Below are 22,371 nucleotides of genomic sequence, written 5' to 3'. Positions count from 1 at the left end.
GGCCGAGGGTGTTCCTGCTCCCCTATTTTCAGACATTTGGCTTAAAAATAACAAGAAATATAAGGAAATATACTGAAGAACAATAAGTCCGGCCCCCCTTTCTTGAAACTTTTGCTTCTCTCCCCCCTTTTTAAAACTTCTGGATCCGCCCCTGTCAAATATTTTAGAAAACATTGCCTCATAGCACCTCTTTCTGCGAAACACTGAAAACACCATTTCTAGTAGAAAGAGTGTATTTTCTCTCAGACACCCCCCTTAAAAATACCAGAGGCCCTAAAAAATACGACGAGCATTCCTATCAGGTCGACATGGGAGGAACCCCCCTGGACTAGTTCACTAATGGTCAATGAACAATTAAGCCGTGCTCTCTTTGGCTATTGGATTACAGTGAATCTTGGAGTCTCTGACAAATCCGTAGGCTGGCTTTAGGTTGGGGGTTCTTTGGTATGTGGGTGGCAATGCTTCCTCATGGGATGTCTCAGGCATGCATCTAGAATTTGCTAGGGGGGGGGGTGCACAAACATAAGTATCATGGTTACTTAGCATGGTTACTTAAAGCAGCAATGGCACCAGTTGAGTAAGTTTGCAGCTGCTTTGTCTCCTATTACCTTTGCTCTACAAAGGAGTTCTTTTGTCTCTATTCTTCTTGCTCTGTGTCGAGGTGCGGATATTGTTCATTTGCCCAATCAAGATGCAGCTTGTAAGAGCTGCATACTGACCCCACCAGTTGACTTCCAGTCGATAACGTAATAATCTCTGATTATTTTTAATGGAATACAAGACAAATATGTAAAAATTGAAGCAGTGTGTCTATTGGAAGTTTCTTTGAGGATGTGACTGATAACAAAGCGGATGGCCTGTTTAATAGCACAGATTCTAAAACATTCTTTTGTGTCTTCTCAGTTGACATTTCGGTCGGCTCTCTGGAAGTAAACTGGTACAATATATACTAAGACATAGCTTTATTTCAGATGTTACAGTACATTTACATTTTTCAATGTCCATGCTTCAGAAAGCTGCAGTGTTTGCATAGGCCATGCTTTCGTGTGGCAAAGTCCAATTTATATTTTAAAGATCCTGCCCCATCAAAATCTGACCCACATGAATGAAAGATCATACCTCCACATGGCTTCAAATTCCATTATATTTCCAGGGTCAAACAGTGCAGGCTTTTAGATAGTCAATGCCTAGCATAATGTACAGTAAAAGAGCTTTGTGGACAATAAGACAGAAAATGCGAGCAAGTTGATAGAATTAGAGATCAGTGTATTCCAAGCTTCCTCTCCATAAGGCTGTGTGCATCCCCCATGACCTCTTGGTCTAATGGATCTGAAAATAGTCAAAAGATGATTTATTAAATTACACTAAATCACCAAAATGAAAATGCTCAAATAAGATAAAGCTTTGATTAATCCAATAAGGTTATACTAACTATGAGTTTCTGTAAAACTCAATATAACAAAAAAAATATGAACAAGGTATTTTCCATTGGGCAGCACAAACTTTTCACAGCAAGTCTTCCTCTCAATCCACAACAGGGTGAGGGGGAGCATTCACATAATATAAATAAAAAGTCCAAATGTTCACATTTTCATGGACCAATGTTTTTTGACAATTACAGAAATAATTTTCTACATGTCTAAAAATATAAGGGAGAACGCAAAATCAATGACATAATAATCTTAAACAATATTGAAACTGTAATCAATTACTACATTATACATATTTTGCAAGAGTGTGGACCAGATGTCATGCAAGAAAAAATAGTTAATTCATGGGCCACAAGAAAACCAGGGACTTATCACAGACCTTAGAAAGCCCCTTCACACCCCTGAATCCACGGAAGTATTAAATCAACGGAGATACATACAGTATTCAAGTAAATAAAATGCCCCCTTTTAATTGACACCCTTACCAATCATGAGTTTTAATCTATTGAACACAAAGTCTTTGAAGGAGAATGCTGTTAACAAGAAGTGTTGATGCTCATTTTTTACCATCATCTTTGATTAAGTATAAAGAGTACTTACCACCTAGATAGTCCTCAAAGCCTATGACATCATCAGTTCCAAGAACAGTATCTAGGGCCACCATTGAGCTAGGTAGACATGGCAGCCGACGAATCTAATATATACGGTAGATGACATTAATGAGCCATAAAGGCATATAATTCAACATTAGCTAAGAAAGCAGCTACAGAGAAGGAAGCAGCAGGGCTATAGCAGGGGGTGGGGCACGGGGGGTACATGCCCCCAGCCCCCCCCCCCACCCTCAATATTTTCAAAAATTATAAGGCTGTGCCCCCAAATATTTCTTTGTTTCTATATTGCCCCCCCCCCCCCCCCCCCCTTGCAATATTTTGAGGCTCGCTACAGCACTGGGCAGCGATGCAAGTGCATGCTTACAGTGCAAGTGAAGACAGTCCCAATTATCCAGGATATGTACCTAACAATATGTGATACATGGAAATATCTGTGCCATTACCTTGGAGGTAACTGCTCTCTCCATCTGTAGTTTCAGAGGAGCATGCAGCCCTTGGGTGTTTCTCAGCATCTTCATATCAAGACGCTCTTGGTTTTTAGTAAACTACAGAATGGAAAAAAAGAAATTAAATGAGATCAATGGATGTGATTAGGTGTAATTGTGAATAAGGACTTTTATGTTTAAGATATACTGTACTAGTTGCTATGATCACGCAGGGTCAATTTAGGCAAGGACTAAGATATCATTATCCAGTTCTTTTTGTTCATTTATTGTATACAGTACCTCTAATTTGGTCATTAACTCCTTCAGAATTGATTGTACAATTACTGTACAATGTTCCTGGGATTAGTACCTTTATAACAAATCTCACTATGTTCTTTTACACAAATACTTACATTTATTTCAGAATATTCTAGTGGATGAGCCGCAGTAAGTCTCTGTCTTGCTCCTGAAAATCTAAAAATCAATGATTTTCTTAAAATGTGCCAGTTGCAAAGTGACAGTTCAATATAAATGCATGTTTACTTCATGCCAAATCTATTTAATATTTACTGTAGCTTTGGCTGTCACCCATACACCAAGAACTTTCCCTCACTGTATCTCACTGTATATCTTAGAATTCCAAGAACTTTCCCTCACTGTATCTCACTGTATATCTTAGAATTCCAAGAACTTTCCCTCACTGTACCTTACTGCATATCTTAGAATTCCAAAAACTTTCCCTCACTGTATCTCACTGTATATCTTAGATTTCCAAGAACTTTTTATCACTGTACCTTACTGCATATCTTAGAATTCCAAGAACTTTCCCTCACTGTACCTTACTGCATATCTTAGAATTCCAAGAACTTTCCCTCACTGTATCTTACTGCATATCTTAGAATTCCAAGAACTTTCCCTCACTGTATCTTACTGCAGATCTTAGAATTCCAAGAACTTTCCCTCACTGTATCTTACTGCAGATCTTAGAATTCCAAGAACTTTCCATCACTGTATCTTACTGCAGATCTTAGAATTCCAAGAACTTTCCCTCACTGTACCTTACTGCATATCTTAGAATTCCAAGAACTTTCCCTCACTGTATCTTACTGCATATCTTAGAATTCCAAGAACTTTCCCTCACTGTATCTTACTGCATATCTTAGAATTCCAAGAACTTTCCCTCACTGTACCTCACTGTACCTCACTGTATATCTTAGAATTCCAAGAACTTTCCCTCACTGTACCTTACTACATATCTTAGAATTCCAAGAACTTTCCCTCACTGTATCTTACTGAAGATCTTAAAATTCCAAGAACTTTCCATCACCGTGTCTTACTGCAGATCTTAGAATTCTGACAACTCTTGCCTCTAATATTTGAATAGCCTACCTGTAGGCTTTAGATGCTGATTCTGGCAATAAAAAACCTTGAAATCGTAGTTCATGGCCGCCATCTAAAGCCTACAGGTATGCTAAGGTTTGAATTTTAACTGAACACATCTCTACTCTGTGATTGGTCAATGCATTACAACAAGATGGCTTGATAAAAATTTATTCAAGTGAGCCCATAAATTACTTGAAATCTCAGAAACAAAGGGGGGACTTACCCATTTTTCATTTTATCAGGTACTCCATACAACCCTTCATCAGATACGACTTCTACTGGCCCTCCAGCTTTGGGCAAGATAGTTGAAACTCCACTCTAAAAAGAGAAATGATATCCTTTTATCTTTTTCCTAGTGGGCACAACAAAAAAAAGTGTGTGTGACTATTATTTTCTATCTATTCCTCCCTCACAGGCATGGTAACCCCCTGCACAAGCTACAGTAACTAAACAAACAGGCAAAAATTAGGGTCTGAAAAAAAAAATCAGTCATTAACAGCTAAACAGGGCTGTACTGAGAAAATGTGGCCCTCAGAGCTAGCAAACATAACTAATAGAACCTCAAACCTATGCTAAGCACAAACAGTACCTATTATTATATACTCTTTGCCAAGAAGTTCATGTAAGATACTCATATCTATGTTTGCCATAAGAAAATATTACCAAAATCTGATCATCTAAAAGAACAAGTCAAAAACTAAAATATCTCAGCCAACAGATAAGGAAGCAAGCCAAAGTAAAAAGATCTAAAGTAGATAGTAATAGGTAGCTGGTAATAGGTACCATTAACTTTTGAAAAAAAGGAACTTAGTGTCAAACCCTACCCGTGCGAGATGGATTCCTAGGTTTTTAGGAATTCCTAGGAATTTTCTAAGATTTCCTAAGTTTGATCTAAAGGTGTTAACAAAATATGATTCAACTTCCTAAAAATTCCTAGGATTTCCTAGTATAAACAGTAGACCAGAAAATCAGAATAATTGAGATTAGGAAATCTTAGGAATTCTTAAGAAGAAGATTTGAAGCATTCTATACTATCTAGGAACTCATAGGAAATTCTTAATAAATCCTAAACGAACATTTTTATCAAAAGAACAGATCTCACCATACTTGAATATATTGTAAGCTGTACCACAACAATAAGAAACGTAATCAAAGGTAGGCATTGGACTCGAACACCAGTTTTATGAGGTGTACTTTTTCAGAATTAGTACTACATTGAGAAGAAAGATACGAAGAGTGATAATTGTTTTAAAATCTTAGATCTGATTCAGACATAATATATATTGTTTCTAATAGAAATGCTACTTGAGCTTATAAGAAAAGAAGTCCCGCTTTGCAGATAGAAGACCGTAAATTGAAAATGTACCGGGCGTCCTTTGCTTTAGTGGCCGAGAGGGACTTGGGCCCAAGACGCAAAACCATAACGGTCAAACGAGCGCCATTATCATAGCCTCCAAACGGATAGCCGTTTACTCCCGTCTTTTCTACGTGAAATTCCCCTATTTTAAGGAATTGATGAGCAGAACATGGATTGAAGTGAAAGGTTAGTGTGCAATGGGCTTTATAATGTAACAGGATCAATAATAAATGTGATTTCTGCAACCAACTTTAGCATAGAATCATCGTTTGTGAGCGGACTTCTCGAACTAGATGTGTTTTGTGATTCTTTTCTTCTTAACACTACTACCTTCTTATGTGTTTCTCTTAATATGTTTGCAGGACATTATGATAGAAATAGCAAAATGTGCCCAAGTTGCAAAGCCAGAAAAGAAAGAAATTTGAGGTAAAAGGAATGTAATTGATGCGTGAATAGCAAGAATCAAATAAAAACTTTTCAAACTGATACACTAATTCACTGAACTTACATATAAAGTTTCTATGCTTTATAAACTGTTGCTTGAAGCAGAAAATTGGCAAACTTAGCTTAGTGAAAACCTAGTAATCAGTCTTGCACCTAAAATTTGTCCAGGTATTTATTTTAAATATCCAATATTACTGTAGTTGGTTCTTGTCCAGATAAGTTAGTATTTTTTATATTCTGATTAAAGTAAAACCCTTCTAATGAAGAACCTAGTTATCTTTTTATGCTAACCTACTAGGGTTCGAATTTAAATGGTGCATAAAGGCTTTAGGCTTCTAGCTTCTTATCTGAATATACAAAGTTATAAACTATGACTATACAAAGATGCATATTATAATGTAGCTAGTATTCTTTTTTCCTATATCATTTTGCTTCCATTTTGTTTTATACTGAGGCACCAGGGTTGCTTGAATGAGGTTAGATTATTTTAAACATAAAACTCATCTAAACGGGACCCACATATATTAGTTGTGCTGGCATACATGGGACTGGTTTTCTAAGTCCAAGATTTTGCTCAAATAGACAATAGTCTTATTTATGTGAGTTCTAATGTATGTTTGTATTTACAATTAACCTGCAAAAATGTGATGCACCTAAACTTTGAATAAAAAGAACCTTGAATGTTTTCATTGTATGTGGTTTAGTGGTTTGTGGTTTAGAAATTCTTAAGAATTTCCTAGGAAAATCTTAGGAAACTCTTGTTTGTTTTGTCCCAATTTACCGTTAAATTTCACACCTCATTCCTAGGTTTTTCTTAGGATTTCCTAGGAATAAAATCCTAGGATATCCTAGGATATTCCTAGGTTATCCTAGGATTTTCCTAGTCCACCTCGCACGGGCACAAAGAAAGTGATTATGAATCAAATGCCTGAATTTTGCAAACAAACAACAAATTGAGAAGTTTAAGAATTTAGCTACCAAGATATTAAATATTAAAAAAAATATCGACATATCTTTGTACAATAAAATAGTTCAGATCTGAAGTCGTTAACTGTCCTATATGTTCCTGCGCTTGTCAATGACAGTGCAAAATTTTATGGGACACTGTAGTAATATAGTAAAAAAAAAGTAATGGAAAGGTAGTGCAAAGGACTTAACTTAAGTAATGTGGTTAAGCGAACAACGGCGGATATTTCTCGCTATAGTAAAAATTGCCCCACATTCGACAACTCGTACAAACATACGGTGAAAATACAGTCAAAACTCACCATGCCGGCAGCCATCTTTTTGTGTGTGATAATTTTGCGCATGCGCATCGCTAAACTGTGTTCCCCAGAACACAGGGAGCGCAGGCTCGCTTGACTGAAAAATCGGACATTTTTATCAAAAGCAAATTGCTCTCATTTCTAAAGATTTTAAATTAATTTATACAAGTTTTATAACGCAGTGATCACTCGATTGTATATTGGGATAAAAAAGATAGTTAATTTGTTACTGTAATTGTTTGTTGACAGCAGTAGGGAAAGGCAAAAGACTATGCTACTACAAAGCTGCCATCCCTTTGCGTTCCATCGGTACCTTCTTTAGATTAGATTAGACTTCTATTATTACTACTGCGCGCGAAAATTATATTGTTTCACCGGTCAGTCGATAACTCTCCGTTCGAGTTGACATCATTTTCGTTAACAGCCGAGTATCGACATAGGGTTTTCGTAGAATTTTCGATAGCCTGGTGCCGAACTCCGGAAATGTATTCGGCCAGGTCTCGTGACAAGCATTCGGTCGTGTCATCTACTCCGCCATCTTGTGCAAGTCATCTTCTCTTCACTTATCCTCATTTGGGCGGTGTTTCTCTCTTATTCAACCTCACAAAACTCACCAAAATGTCTGACGGAGACCAGCCATCCTACGTAGCTTTTTTTGGTGTAATGGGGGCGACGGCCGCTATGGTTTTTAGTGGTGAGTTTATGGCGTTTCCTCGGCGCGTGCTTTCAGGGTCGAATCATCGTTGTGAAATGTTCTCGCGTTTTTAGCCCTAGGAGCAGCTTACGGAACAGCGAAAAGCGGTACAGGGATCGCAGCGATGAGTGTGATGAGACCAGAGCTGATCATGAAGTCCATTATTCCAGTCGTTATGGCTGGTATTATCGCCATTTATGGCCTGGTCGTAGCAGTTCTTATTGGAAGCTCAAGTAAGTGCATTTTGTTACCGATTTTACAGTGAAAATCATAGAATCATGTAATATAAACGCTGTTCTAGACCCATACATATTAAACTTGATATTTGATTTAGGATATTTCAAGTTTTTCCTTAATTTAGTTATCTATTTGAAATTGTATGACGAAAACAAATCATAAACCCAGAATATTTTTCTTATATAAAAACACCACCTGGTGCTTGTCACACGAAAATGACGAAAAAACTCATGATTTCCATCTCTAATAAGCCTACAAGCATCAAATTAAACGTAGAGAATATTACATATTTCATTACATTGTTGAGATTTTTATTTGAATTATTATTTGATTTCCCTAATCAAACTCATTGGACCTTAAGTTATATATTTGTCGCACTGATCATCAGGTCATTTAATCTTTTCTTTTTAACTTAAAGAATTTCTCATTGGGTTTTTATTGAGAAATTATGTGAAAAGAGTTGTCTGAAATCTTCTGTCTGAAATCATGTGGATATCTATAAAAAATATAAACAAAGAAGTATGAAAGAGTACTTTTAAGTAAAGGCATTATTATTCAAGTGAGATACATAGGAGTTGCAAGTTTCTTTTCTCTTTGTAAATTCAGTTTCAAGTAGAATAAAAACCGAGTCCCCCCCCACCCCCTTACAGTCAAACAAGGTCAGTTATGTCCCTAGGGCTGATTATTGAGTTTATTATTCAGAAATTAATTTGATTATTAGCCAAGGGTTTCCATTCTAATTGTATTCAAATTGACTAACTTCCCTTTCAGTTTGCCTTGTCCTGTGTCTAAACTCAACAAATAGGACAAAATTTGAACTATTGTTTCTTAGACAAGCCGAGGGATTACTAAAGCTTTCTGTGAATTAATAAGGGGGGAGGGGGTAAATACCTCTTGATTCACATGTAAAACAAGACAACGTCTTATCATCATTATTATCATTATTATCAAGCTTTGCTCATTTCAAGAATGAAAACTTCTTGGCAAATAATCTAATAAAATTTCGAAAATAATGAAGTCAATCATTGGCTCTAGGGGGAACACTTGACCTGGTTTGACAGTGTAATATCTTGATTCCTTGGGAACCTGTTTTGGGGCTATGCCCTGTAGGTATCTACCAGCCTCCGGGCAAACCATATAAATAAAAATAAAATAAAGAAATATGGGATTAGTAATCTCTTCCTTGTAAAGCTTGTTAGAGCTTACACTGATGTTCTTTTTTGTGTTCTTTTCTGCAGTCAGCAAAGATTACACTCTTTACAAGTAAGTAGCTATAGGGTGAATCATAGTCGGTGAGGGCGGAAAATAAAGGTCAAACTACAGTGACAAGTTTATAAATCAAAACAAGGTTGAAAAAATATATTGAACACATCTGTGAAACAGAGTAATTAACGCTTGAAGCGTCAGCGCATCTACTTTGTTTCGCAAAGGCATTCAACATACTTATTCAACCTTGTGTTGCTTATAGCTTTGTCTTCCCACACCTACTCAGACCATCTAGTTTTTCTATATCTTGTTTGTAGTATCTCTAGTTATACCATATGGTGACAAGTTGACTAATTCATTTGCAAAGAAAGATTAATATGTCCAAAACAGATGAAGCACTTAATATCGTGTCTGTTAGTTTATCTTGGTAATTCCCAAAGCCAAAATTCCAGGTGACAAGGGTGGATGGGGGGCACTCCCTAATTCCCTTTGGTGGTGAGGGATTTTTCTTTTTTTTTCTGGGAATACTCATAACAATGTTTTTTATTTATTTTGTCATAGCCACATTTTTTTTTACAAAAAGTCTTACCCAGACCAATATCTTACTCTCATCGCAAAAGTTAACTGCCAAACCGCTTGTGCTAACCACTTTCTGTCTGATTGTAGGAGCTTCCTCGATCTAGGCGCTGGTCTGAGCGTTGGGCTGAGTGGTCTTGCAGCAGGTTTTGCCATCGGCATAGTCGGTGATGCAGGTGTCAGAGGTACAGCCCAGCAGCCACGTCTGTTTGTCGGCATGATCCTCATCCTTATCTTTGCTGAAGTCCTGGGATTGTACGGCCTGATCGTAGCCCTAATTCTCACTACCAAGAACTCTTAGATATCTAGCTAATACACTTAGAATGATGCATGTATAATTACTTTGGTTGTACAGCCCAACTGTTTTGAATTCGAAATCATTTAAATCAAAAAATGTATTGGTACCTATGTTTTCATTTATCTATCCCTGATTCATCAGATCTTTGGAATAAAAAAGATTAAATGTATTTTTTATTCTGTTTTCGAGCCCCCACTGCTCAAGTTGTTCTGTACAAGCTTTGTAATTATTGCCAGGGTCTAAAGGTGTACTACTGGTTAATAATGTTTCTTGGTTTGTTTATGCAAACATGCTCAGATGGGAAATTTGAGACTTGTTTGCTTTGGATTTGAGCTGGCTCGCACTCTTTTTGGTCAAGTTGCTGTTGAAACTAATGAAAAATTGCAAATCGTGATAAGTGAAAATGTGATCATTATAAAACAGGAGCTAGGCATTTTTTTATGATGTAGAATGACAAAATATCCAAGTCTGACATAGTACTTCCATTATATTTCATTGTGATTCTGTTAGGCATTCGTGTACTGAAGCAACAAAATACTAAAAAATGAACTCTGTAAAATGTCTAAAGAAATCTGTTGTTGAGGTAGGGGGGCTGACTTGACACAAGTTGACCCTTTTTACTGTCTAAGTGAACTGCAGTCGTGTGTACCTTCTGTGGTGCTGTAAGTTTATGGATATATCTATTGAAAGATACAGCAATGTAAGGGGGTTTACATTATAGTAAGGACACCGTACATATCGAGTAACTAAATACTATATACATTAGGTGATGGAATTACTGTATGCTTCTGTTGAATAAAATGCTGTTCCAGATTTTGTTAATGGAATACTTCTTTAACCCATTGACTCCTGGCTATTTTTGCCTCACTGCCCGAGAACAATGCCTTTTTCGCAAGCAAGGTGTATACAACAGTGTAGGCAAATTCTGCTTGATATACAAACAAGCCTCCTTTAAGTTATGGCTGATATTCTAACAGATAATTCTTATGTTAAAACCATTGGGGAAACCACAGGGAGCCCAAATTCTATAAAAATATTTGCCTTTATAAATTCAAAGCAGTATATTCACCGTCAAAGTAATCTTATCGCAAAACCTTGCCTGAATCTGATGTTTTCTTGAGCATTTTTTTCTAAAAAAAGCTATGCATATCATCCCTATCAACGAGCCCAGTCATGTCCAAGTAAAAAAAAAAATCTATTTTCTAGGTTAAAGATATTCACTTGCTAGAAATGGCATATATGTGATCCAATCCATTGGTGTATCTCACAGCACAAGTCTAAAAAGGCCTAGTTATTTTGATTAAAATCTAGGGGTGGTGGATTAACCCATTGACTCCTGGCTATTTTTGAGCTGAATTTACAAAAAAACAGATACCTCCCCCCCTATTCTGAGTTTTATACAGCCTGTCAAAGTCAAACACAGCTGCACCTAGTCAGCACCTAATACAGCATAATAGGAGTGTCTCAGGACATCATGAAGTCTTTTGGGGCATAATTGAGTGCTTTGTTTATGGATATTTGCAAGCAAAGGTGGATTCATGATGATTTTTTCTTGTTTGGCTTTGCCTGGATGAGAAAATAATTTTCTAATGAATCACCACAGCTCTACTAAATGCTGTCTTTTCTGAAACCAAATTGATTCCAAAATTGTTTACACTGCTATTCTGGGTCTGTTTGACCTGGAATTGATTTGTTTGGCTTTAGGGTGAAAAGACTTTTGGGAGAGGAGTGTTGACAGGCCCTCCCCTCGTGAATTTTACCCTGGATCTGGATCTAAACTATGACTTAGGCTCATGCTAAACGTTTTCATGTTCCGTTCCAAATGCATACATATGAACTGCTTTTGTCCAAGACCTTATATTCAGTAAAAAAAAAAATAGAAAAAAGAAAAACACCCAAACGGATCATTTGGAGAGCTTTTGAAAGGGATTATCCATAAACATTCCTTGGACCAAAAGAAAGCACGACGAACAGGAGTGCTGCTTGCACGAGAGCATCTGGAACCTAGGTTCTGTCCTTAGTCTTGCGATCCTTCGCACAGAAAATGTTTATTGCATATTCTACATAAACAACACACAAGGTGTGAGGAGTGACGCGTACCAGTTTATTTGAGACAATTTTACAAGTGTAGATGTAATGTAAAATATACAAACATGTTCATGTATCAACTAGCAGAAAACTGGGGAAAACCAACCCGGGAAAAAACGCCGCGTTATGCAAACTGGTAAGGTCAAGTGAAAGACGAATGTAATTAGCTAAATATATAGGCATGAGTGAACCTTTAGGAAACGCGCAAGGCGCGAATTCCGAATGTCCAAAAAACACATTTGCTTTGCCAACTGCCACTTAGCCAACCCAAAAAGTCCCCCCTCAATACATTTCCTGTGGTTGTGAGTAAATATGGTTATCAAGCAAATGGATACGACACAAAGAAAAGGTCTAGAGAGTTAATCTGGTTCATGGTTCTTGGGTGTCTTCAAACTGAAGGCTCCCAAAGGTTTTTCATCATTGGAATTTGTATCGACTTTGCTTGTGATCGCTCGGAGACTTAATGGGAAGACGCAAAAAACCCTCAGCCCCCATCTGTAAGGCGCTATATTTTAAATATTTTTTAAAATACCCATACCAAACCCGCCCACCCCACCTCGGCAAATAGCTATTGCGCAAATCCACTGTTCACAACGACCAAGGCTTATAAGAAATCTTTAGAGTATTTTATTCATGGAATTATACAACGTATTAAAAATCCTCCAAAAATCCTATTCCTTCCAAGGCCCTATTTTTCTGGTTCGCGTCTTATTTTCTAAGCTAAAATAACAACAGCCAGCAGGCTTTTATTTACAACAACCATAAGAAAAATCTTATTAACAGAAAAACTATTTTAATAGTTTAAAAATTCTAAGAGTTTAGGTGGTACTACAATATTATATGTCTAACATACATCAAGTCCTCTTTTATGACGTGTAGACCCTGATGAGTGAGGGCGCAACTGATACCAGAACCCACATAGACTTGAATTAACATATATAAACATATTAACACATATTAACATATACCATTAAGGAAAACCTATAACATTGACATCCAACGCTAACTAAACGTTACCTTCCTTTTTTGAAACCTGTACATACTAAAATATGGACCATTCCATTGTACAAAAACTCTACTTTACACGATCATCCGATTTTCCGCAAGACAAACTGAGCTTGCTTTTAGACGGGTAAAAGAATATTATCCGACGGTCTTCCGATTTGATCGCGAACATGGTACAAACACAAAACATCAGAGCTCAGCTTCCCACATTTCCTTCCAAGCCTCATTGAGCTCGGCCTCGACGGCGAAGTTCGGCTTGTAGACGGCTTCCTTCCGAGTATCTTCCGATAGATCACCGAGGTTGGCAACGACCAGGTCGTGATCCTGGAGCATGGCGGGATAGCTGATGCTGCGTCTTTCGAGTCTTGCAGACCGCCGCACTGGGGTGATGACCGAACGCTCGCATGCCTGCAGTCTAATAATGTAACGCAATAATAATTAAAAAATCACGCTCACGCAATGTAACAAGTCACGGAAAGCACCCTTTACCTTCGGGCCTATTCAAGGGAGAGATACCTGAGATACTTTCAATATAATATAGTTACAGTACGACGCGTGCTGCCGTGGCCAGATTTCTGTAGCGAACCAATAAGAACGCAAGAAACGTTTTATCCGTGACTTCACTGGCCAACCAGCGTGGCAAATATATGCTTTTGTGCACATCAGAGAACTTAGGAATATTACTAGTTATGAAGTTTGTGTCCTCGTATGCTAAAACTTTGTATTGGTGGCTACGGTAGCGCTATAATAAGTATCGGGCTTTAATCGTAGATGGTCTTTTAAAGCTTTCTTTTACACAGACTACTTTATTTTCAAATGCAATTAATAACAACGGAGCGATTGATCGACATTCTTTAATCATCTTTTAATAAGCCCACATCTACAAATGACGCTCTTGTTGCCATATTTCCCATTTATTTCCCATTAATTTTATTTATTTCTTATTAATTCCATTTATTTCCCATTATTCCCATTTATTTCCAAGACCATTATAAGTAAGAGCCATGTAATAAGTCAATATACCTGCTTTTGAATGGCGTTGCCTTAGTGACGCTATACTTGACCACCGAGGAAGGAACGTCATCAACAGTAGGTGCCTTTGGACGAGCAGCCGGATCGGGGGTCTGGACGTTAGGCGGTGGAGCATCTTTTTCGTCATCAGGAAGAGAAAATACGATCTCGTCATCTTGATCAATAACTACAAAAATAAATAATTAATTAATTAAAGAAGATACTGTGATATCGTCACGGTCCGCATGGTGTGGTCAAACCTTGCTGATGTCCCTTCTTCTTGGCCATGTACTCGGTTACCGCGTTCTTCAGTAGAGACTCAGGCTGCGGAGGAAAAAAAGCATCACACAACAACACCATGTGGCTTCCGCAAAAACAAGGGCGTACGTCTCGTGTGAGGAAAAGAGCATCGTTGAGTAGCAGCCAAAAAGTCATTATTGCTGTAGAGATCGTTGCCTGTACCTTATTACACTTAATTTTCGCGCCACTTTAATTTCGCGAATTTCGCGATTTTTAAAGATTCGCGAAAATAAAGTGACGTGAAAATTAAGTGTCGCGAAGATTAGGATGCGCGACAATTAAGTGAGTACATAAGAAGCCTTTGTGGGAATATTGACCGTTTAATAAGCTTTATGGAAACGTCTTGTTTGTTTAGTCATCTAATGTAAATATAGTACGGTAAGGGTTGAGTTGGACTTGTATTTATATATTTTTATGAGACTAAATTTAGCCCACGCATCTTATTGTTACATATTGTTTCAGTTTTGATGATTACAGCACATTAAAATTGCATTTGTTTTGCTAAAACCACGAAAAGAGGTGATCTGGTTTTTACGAAAATAGGAAAATCGCGAAAATAAAGTGTCGCGAAATATCGCCATCTCAAAATCGCGAATGAAATTTTGACGTCGCGAAAATTAAGTGTAATATATTAAGGTATTTGTAGACTGATTAATACTTTGCCTGGCAGCTGCTTTTAGTGTCACGCACTTTTCCAACGTAACCTTGACCCCAAAGGCCTGGCTATATATTCATACAGGTTTGTCAAACATGTTTGACGAGCATATTTACGAGGTGGCTAAAACATTTATGAGTGCGCGAGCGACATGGAAATGATGGGTTCTGATTGGATGAAAGCATGCGCAAAATGGGTTCTGATTGGATGAAAGCGCGGACAATGTTTTGTGTGAAGTGTGGCTAAACGATAAAACACGTACGTTCAACAAAAATCTGGTTTAAACTGGTTTAAAATCTGGACGTGTTGTAGAAACCAACAGTGTCATGTGTTGTAGGTGCCCCAACCATAGTTAGTAGAGCACTTTCTCTGCCTACGTACAAACTTTTGCGTCAATTGCATTTTTTTGACAATTAATTAGTTTGAATGTATAGCCAGGCCTTCACTCTAAGCACGCTTGCACAACTTCCCCTCCACTGCCTTTATGCATGTAACTTCAAAATCCTTGAAATAAATATAGTTTTTAGAGATAAGCAAGAGCTTTCCACTTATTCTTACCTCTGCCCTAAAGACCAGCGCCTGTTCGAAGAAGCACACAACTCTCCCGTCATCCCCTTGGCGCTCAGCAATCTTTGCCCGGCAAACCCAGAACTCTGCACACAGCAACGCGCATGCGTACAAGCCCTGCAGGTCATCCAACTCAGAGGCCACGGATTCATCACAGTGTTCGTCCTGTGGGTTGACCAACTAAGGTTAATTAAGCTCCGTTCACACTAGCGGCAGATTGGCTACAATGCATTCATACTCTAGGCAGATTACTTATTCTGCGTAGAGATGGATTAATCAAGTTGCATTCATACTGAAGGTAGAGTACTTAATGCTGGGTTCATACTAGAAGTTGATTACTTATGCTAAGTCCATAGTAGAGATGGATTACTCAAGTTGCATTAATACTGAAGGTAGAGTACTTAATGCTGGGTTCATACTAGAAGTTGATTACTTATGCTAAGTCCATAGTAGAGATGGATTACTCAAGTTGCATTAATACTGAAGGTAGAGTACTTAATGCTGGGTTCATACTAGAAGTTGATTACTTATGCTAAGTCCATAGTAGAGATGGATTACTCAAGTTGCATTGATACTGAAGGTAGAGTACTTAATGCTGGGTTCATACTAGAAGTTGATTACTTATGCTAAGTCCATAGTAGAGATGGATTACTCAAGTTGCATTGATACTGAAGGTAGAGTACTTAATGCTGTATTCATACTAGAAGTTGATTACTTATGCTAAGTCCATAGTAGAAATGGATTACTCAAGTTGCATTAATACTGAAGGTAGAGTACTTAATGCTGGGTTCATACTAGAAGTTGATTACTTATGCTAAGTCCATAGTAGAGATGGATTACTCAAGTTGCATTGATACTGAAGGTAGAGTACTTAATGCTGGGTTCATACTAGAAGTTGATTACTTATGCTAAGTCCATAGTAGAGATGGATTACTCAAGTTGCATTGATACTGAAGGTAGAGTACTTAATGCTGGGTTCATACTAGAAGTTGATTACTTATGCTAAGTCCATAGTAGAGATGGATTACTCAAGTTGCATTAATACTGAAGGTAGAGTACTTAATGCTGGGTTCATACTAGAAGTTGATTACTTATGCTAAGTCCATAGTAGAGATGGATTACTCAAGTTGCATTAATACTGAAGGTAGAGTACTTAATGCTGGGTTCATAATAGAAGTTGATCATGAATTCAACAGCATTCATACTAGAAGCTGATTACTTATCCTGAGTTCATACTTATGCTACATTCAAACAAGAAGCTGATTACTGTACTTATACAGTATGCTTGGTCCATACTAGAGGTGGTTTAGTTATGTTACATTCATACTAGAAACTGATTACTTATGCTGAGTTCATATTAGAGGTGGATTACATATGATGCATTCATACTCTAGAAAATGATAGAGCATGAAGATAAGGTAAATCATAGCCTGCTTGCAGGCGGTTCTTGGTGTTATTATTTCAGAAAACCCTCTCCGTTTGGTGATCATGCGCTATTTTGTATTTTAATCTGTATCCGCCCTGCATCCATTTTTGCTCTTGCCCCCAGAAACCACCAAGCTTAAAATACAAGATGGCACCGGGTCACTCAACGGAGAGGCTTTTCCACAATGATAACACAGAGTGCCACCTGCAAGCAGGCTAGGTAAATCATATTCAATTCCTCCGTAACTTTATTCTTGGGGGCCCCATGGAAATCCCTCGCTCCACACAAACCTCAGTAGTAGATTCAGGGAAGCATGGGCCCCCTGTCAGACAGAAATCTTATAATTAAGAAATATCCTGTCTGACACAGATTGACAGGCCCATGTCCAGAGGGAAGTAAAAGGGGTTTGGACCCCACCTTGCTCATGTGACGAGATGAATTTGACTCTGGCAGACAGTTAATTTTATCTGTGTATTTGGGTAGAAAAAGTTTCTAGATTGATCTAGTGACCTATTACTAGAGCTATGGATGCTGATTTGATATTAATTAATCCATGGATAATAAATTACTACTCTGGACCCCAACATGCGTTTTTCTTCACGCAGGGCCCTGATTGGTGTCCCTCCCTTAAGAATTCCTCGACTCATGTTTGGGCCTACTGTACCTTGAGGAGCCTATCATAGCAGTCTTGGAGTTTCTCTCTCAGCTTATCGGAGATAGGCTGTTTCTCAACATTATCACAGCTCATGGTTTCAAACTCATCCAGGTCTGGGATTTCCTGGAAGCTCTTGTTAAGGGCTTTCTTGCTTGAACCATCACTAAATGGTCCCTGCATCACATAGCTAGAGGGTCTTGCTCTCTTTGCAGTTGATGGTGTTTTGGGAGGTTTGGGTGTTTTTCTAGTTGGTATGAAAAAGTAATGTGATATAAGAAGAAGCTAAGTCTACCTATTATAGAAAAGGTTCCACAAGAAAACAGTAACATACCCCTTTTCTTGTCTCCACAATTCCAGGCGCTCTCTGAAAGTTAAGTAGTAAGTTTGTGTTATACTGAAGACAAAACACACAGGTTGCTCCTTTGAAGTTAACATATGTGATTACTATAGATAGATTGGTGCAGTGTGTAAAAAAAAAAAAAAAAAAGAATGAGCTTTAGCAAGAGGTTAGTAGTATATATTCATAGCCGTATATTCATAGTCCCCAATGTTATGTAGAAAACTAGATTTTTACACTGTCCTCTTAAAACACAAACCTTGGCCAGACTTAACCTGGACCCTCACATGGTTATGAGTCTTTCCTAATGAACATTGTCCATTGAATTGATGACCCAGCTGTAATAATTGTAAGCAGCTTAATTACACCCATGCATAGGACAAACTATACCCACCTCATGGACATGGACTTGTTCATGTATGACCTCACCGCAGCTGGTGTTTGAGAAACAGCAACGTGCACAGGGAAAGGATTATCCATGTCAACACCCTTCACTTCTTGCTGAGATGTACTTTTGATATTTTTATCTTGTTGAGATGTACTTTTGATATTTTTATCTTGATGAGATGTACTCTTCTGACATGTGCTCTCAATATTTTCATCTTTCTGAGATGTACTCTCTGTGTTTTCATCTTGCTGAATTTCATTGTTGACTTGGAAATATGCTGATGCTGTTCCCTTTATTTCTGCATTCCACCCGGGATCACTAACAACTTGGGTTTGGTTTTCCAGTAGCTGTTTTTGTTCTTTCTTTAAATGAAACATGTTTTTCTTTGATTCGAAGCTTTGCTGCTTGTACCTTCATAGTAAAAATAATGCTTACTCAAAATATTGCACTTACTTGTGCCTAAACTGTAACTTGAATGACAGAACATAATAAACAGAATCCCAGTGCTGTTTTGAATATAAAAACTGTGTTCTTTTTGCAAGCTGCATCATGATTCTGAGTCTTTTTTAAAAAAAAAAAAACACAAAATATCGTTAAAAATAGAAAATGGAGACAATTCGCCTTACCCACATCATCTCACATCATCTCTTGGCTTTGTTTTCATGTGTGCATGAAAACAAGGTCAGGAGTCAAAATTGTAAACAAGATGGCAAAGTTTGTTTCTATTCATTTCATGGGCGCATTGCAAAAAGTTGTGGAAAGATGTGGAGGAGGTGAATACAAAGTTTGGTTAATTCTAAAAAGCAAAACTTAAAGAGTATTTGGCATCCCAGGTGCAATAAATCAGAGATGTTTAACTAACCTTGTGTGAATATCTTGGTTCTTTGGTTTCTTGCTTAGCCAATCTTTTTGTGGATAAGACAAACTGGTTGGACTAGATCTTTTCAATGCCTGGATCTTTTTAGTTGGGTTATGTGTTAAGTTTCTAAAACAATTAAAAAAACATTATCATATTAGACAAAAATCAGTGCCGGGACTCTGTCCCCTTCCCCAGTTTTCTCTAAAATTATGGGGAAATTACCATTAGGGGTGTGGCTGTGCAGAAATACAGATGGACAGGTCTAAGAGCAAGGACCAACCAAAATTGGTCTGTAATGTTTTAATAAACAAAAAATTCACATTCAGACTTACTTGTCTGGTTTTCTTGCATTGTCTGATTGCTTCTTTTTCACTTCTTTTGGCTTAGTATAAGTCATGCCCTTAGAAATCTTTGGGGCTGGTTTCTTATTCATTGCCTTTTCCTTTTTGTACATCTAAGATAAATTTTCACACAAAAAAGATAAGGCTTTGCTGAGTCATTTTCAAAATTGGTACCAAATCAACCAAGATATGGTTGTGAGAAGAAATCAACTTTTAACAACATTGGATAATTAGAATTCGTTGAATTCTTGCTTTAAACTATCAAGCTTAGCCAGCAATCCAACAATAATACCAATGCTCTATCATGGAACCCAAATAAATGACATGCATTAAGGAGATTCAATACAGTTTCCCGAATTCCCAACCATCCTGTCAATCACAACTCGTATCTTCTGCTACAGAGATCGAATCATCAAACTATTTGGCCATGCCATGTATTGTATACATGTATTTACATTGTTTGAGCAAGCATGAATTTGCCACTCAAAAAGTCATGTGATCTGTTAGCGCAAGTCACCTCCAGTATAAACCCCAGTAGTAACTTGTACGAACCATTCCCTACTTTTACCAAAAGATGGGAAGAATTAAAGAGACAAGGTGTTTTCGAAATAAAAGCTACAGTATCCTGAACATCATTTGAGGATACCTTGGCAAAGCAGGTTATGACTCTGAGACAGTTATCCGTGGTTTCGGAAGTATACTACATATATAAGTTATTAACTTACATTTGATTTCACTAAGCTGTCCCTCTTTTCATTGGCAGCTTGGATTCTTTCACTCAACCTAAGGTTAATTATTTTAAAATAAGTGAAACGTAGCTTTGATATACATGCAGCTTATCTTAAAAAAAATGTCCACCTTCAAGGGACATTTCCTATGTTCACATGGCATCTCTAACATTGGCGGGTATGTCGACGAACGAACGCAAGGGATGATTCAACACATAACAAAACGAATATTTTGTATTAAATATTATAATATCGCATGTATTTTTTCAATCTGAAGCGACAAACTGTTACGATAGAGCGAATTTATTCACTACAGAGATATACTACAGACAAACCTCTGCAAATTGCCGTTTTGCCCGTCTCTTGTAGTATTCTTGCCCATGTTGGTGATATTTCCAACGTTCTTTTTCTTCGTGGAACTCGTCATTGTCATCGATTCTGCCCTCCGATGTTGTACTGATACTTCGGGCTTACAAGTACAAGGCGGTTTTGGGACTGCATTGCTAACTTGGAGAGGTTTCCTTCTCTCCTTCGATGCTAACAACGTTCTTTTCAATCCGCTCGTCGTTGCTCTGTTGTTCGCAGTGTTTTGAACTTCCCTCTTTCGTTGCTTTTCTTGACGCCATTTCTCTAGCCGTTCCCGCATGGAATCTATTATAAATCACATAATTCTAACTCATGCAACACAAACTAAAAAGTAATACAATGTAGAGGTTTTTTTTTTTTTCGCTTCGTAAAATCGAAAATACCTTGTGTTTTGACTGAATGTCTTTGAGTAGACGTCTTTTTATCCGCCATATTTTCGAATCAGGTTGCATTCGACAGGCTTCCAACTACAGCTGCTCTGATTGGTCAAACATTTGCAAATGACAACTCAAACCAAACGGACAGAATGCGCAACAGGTATCCCGTGAACGAGTAAAATTTCTGGCATAAGCGTTGGGCAATTAAAATAAGAAGTTCATGATAAATAGAGGAACAGGTTATGTATCAAATAAATTCACCGAATCCTCATGTACCTTGTCCGCTATTAGGGTGATTTAGATCCACGACGCCGGCAAGAGGCAAGAGGACGCCGCCTCGCGCACGTCCGATTGCGCGCGCACGCTAATTTGCCGTCCTGAGCAGGACGCGACGCCGGCAAGAAAAACGTGCGCGATTCGGCGTCCTGTTGCCGGCGTCGTGGATACCGAAACAAAAAGATAAAAAAAAAATGAGGGGCACAGCCTTATAATTTTTCAAAATATTTAAGGGGGGCACGTGCCCCCATTGCCCCACCCCCTGCTACGGCCCTGGTTAAGAAGAAATACATTATCCCTGGTTTGGATGAGAGGTGTTATGAATATTTCAATAAATAGATAGGACCTGATGACGGGTTTTGTAAGCTCTGGTGGGTTCTTGGGAACCTCGCACGATTTTTTGTGAAATCTACTGAAAGTTGAATTAATTGGTGTGACGGAAATGTCCAGTCTTCCTGGCGCTGGATCGCTGGGCAGAACACCAAGCCAAGCCAAACAAAAAAGCCACGTTTTTCTCAGGGAATTTTAATTTGTTCGAATTTTCTCTGGGAATTTAGGTACATGGCCTAGGGCGGTGTAAACAGTGTTTGACAGGCTAAATTCTAATAAACCAGGAATTTCACTCTAATTTGGCTGAAATGTTCTTTGTGTAAGGGGATTAGCCGGGATTTTTAAGACGACGACGAGGCTTGTGTTTTCAAGCTTTAATTATTTGCACACAGCAAAGCGGCACACACAATATAATAATAATAATAATAATAATGATGATGATGATGATGATGATGATGATGATGATGATGATGATGATGATGATGATGTGTCTACATGACACATTACAAGTTTAGTTGTTATACGATGTTTCGGCGTAAGGAGAATTTTACTTTATTGACGTCATCGATGACGTCACGTGACCATCACATTGCACCCCACTTGAAACATACACCACACTTACCAAGTTTTGTTGGCATTCGATGTTTCTTTAATGAAATAAAAAAATATAAATCATTCTTTTATTTTGATGACGTCAGCATATCTTTGCTATTTGTACGTCATTGATGACAACACA

General features: G+C 37.9%; 3 protein-coding genes across 3 annotated transcripts; 1 reads left to right on the top strand and 2 right to left on the bottom strand.

Moving 5' to 3' along the window:
- Window positions 1-947: 947 nt before the first annotated feature.
- LOC5517735 (proteasome maturation protein) lies at window positions 948-7,045 on the bottom strand. The gene is made up of 6 exons (XM_048733285.1): window positions 6,919-7,045; window positions 4,073-4,167; window positions 2,880-2,940; window positions 2,485-2,586; window positions 2,031-2,124; window positions 948-1,329 (listed from the first exon to the last, which is right to left on the bottom strand). The coding sequence occupies exons 1-6, from the start codon at window positions 6,964-6,966 to the stop codon at window positions 1,262-1,264; spliced, it is 468 nt and encodes a 155-aa protein (XP_048589242.1). The 5' UTR covers window positions 6,967-7,045; the 3' UTR covers window positions 948-1,261.
- A 362-nt stretch (window positions 7,046-7,407) lies between these two features.
- Window positions 7,408-10,739, top strand: LOC5517783 (V-type proton ATPase 16 kDa proteolipid subunit c). The gene is made up of 4 exons (XM_001637683.3): window positions 7,408-7,609; window positions 7,684-7,842; window positions 9,085-9,109; window positions 9,719-10,739. The coding sequence occupies exons 1-4, from the start codon at window positions 7,534-7,536 to the stop codon at window positions 9,927-9,929; spliced, it is 471 nt and encodes a 156-aa protein (XP_001637733.1). The 5' UTR covers window positions 7,408-7,533; the 3' UTR covers window positions 9,930-10,739.
- A 1,882-nt stretch (window positions 10,740-12,621) lies between these two features.
- On the bottom strand, window positions 12,622-21,147 carry LOC5517736 (cytoskeleton-associated protein 2-like). The gene is made up of 12 exons (XM_032362280.2): window positions 21,036-21,147; window positions 20,622-20,937; window positions 20,284-20,341; window positions 19,550-19,671; window positions 19,221-19,343; window positions 18,365-18,769; window positions 17,965-17,997; window positions 17,643-17,877; window positions 15,544-15,717; window positions 14,291-14,354; window positions 14,043-14,217; window positions 12,622-13,434 (listed from the first exon to the last, which is right to left on the bottom strand). Exons 1-12 carry the CDS (start codon window positions 21,082-21,084, stop codon window positions 13,209-13,211), a joined length of 1,980 nt encoding a protein of 659 aa, XP_032218171.2. The 5' UTR covers window positions 21,085-21,147; the 3' UTR covers window positions 12,622-13,208.
- Between the last annotated feature and the right edge of the window lie 1,224 nt (window positions 21,148-22,371).

The sequence above is a fragment of the Nematostella vectensis genome, chromosome 10 (assembly GCF_932526225.1).
Source record: "Nematostella vectensis chromosome 10, jaNemVect1.1, whole genome shotgun sequence".
Taxonomy (NCBI): domain Eukaryota; kingdom Metazoa; phylum Cnidaria; class Anthozoa; order Actiniaria; family Edwardsiidae; genus Nematostella; species Nematostella vectensis.
Note: the sequence above shows the minus strand (reverse complement) of the source record. Positions and strands in the feature narration are given on the sequence as shown.

Coding starts and splice junctions, on each gene's coding strand:
- LOC5517736 (XM_032362280.2), bottom strand. CDS start 21,084: ATGGCGGATAAAAAGACGTCTACTCAAAGACATTCAGTCAAAACACAA. Junction 20,342..20,621: donor CAAAACGGCAATTTGCAGAG/GTTTGTCTGTAG, acceptor AATTAACCTTAG/GTTGAGTGAAAGAATCCAAG. Junction 15,718..17,642: donor GCTATGATAGGCTCCTCAAG/GTACAGTAGGCC, acceptor GTCAACCCACAG/GACGAACACTGTGATGAATC.
- LOC5517735 (XM_048733285.1), bottom strand. CDS start 6,966: ATGCGCATGCGCAAAATTATCACACACAAAAAGATGGCTGCCGGCATG. Junction 2,941..4,072: donor CCTGATAAAATGAAAAATGG/GTAAGTCCCCCC, acceptor ATTGATTTTTAG/ATTTTCAGGAGCAAGACAGA. Junction 1,330..2,030: donor CTTTGAGGACTATCTAGGTG/GTAAGTACTCTT, acceptor GACTATTTTCAG/ATCCATTAGACCAAGAGGTC.
- LOC5517783 (XM_001637683.3), top strand. CDS start 7,534: ATGTCTGACGGAGACCAGCCATCCTACGTAGCTTTTTTTGGTGTAATG. Junction 7,843..9,084: donor AGTTCTTATTGGAAGCTCAA/GTAAGTGCATTT, acceptor TCTTTTCTGCAG/TCAGCAAAGATTACACTCTT. Junction 9,110..9,718: donor AAAGATTACACTCTTTACAA/GTAAGTAGCTAT, acceptor GTCTGATTGTAG/GAGCTTCCTCGATCTAGGCG.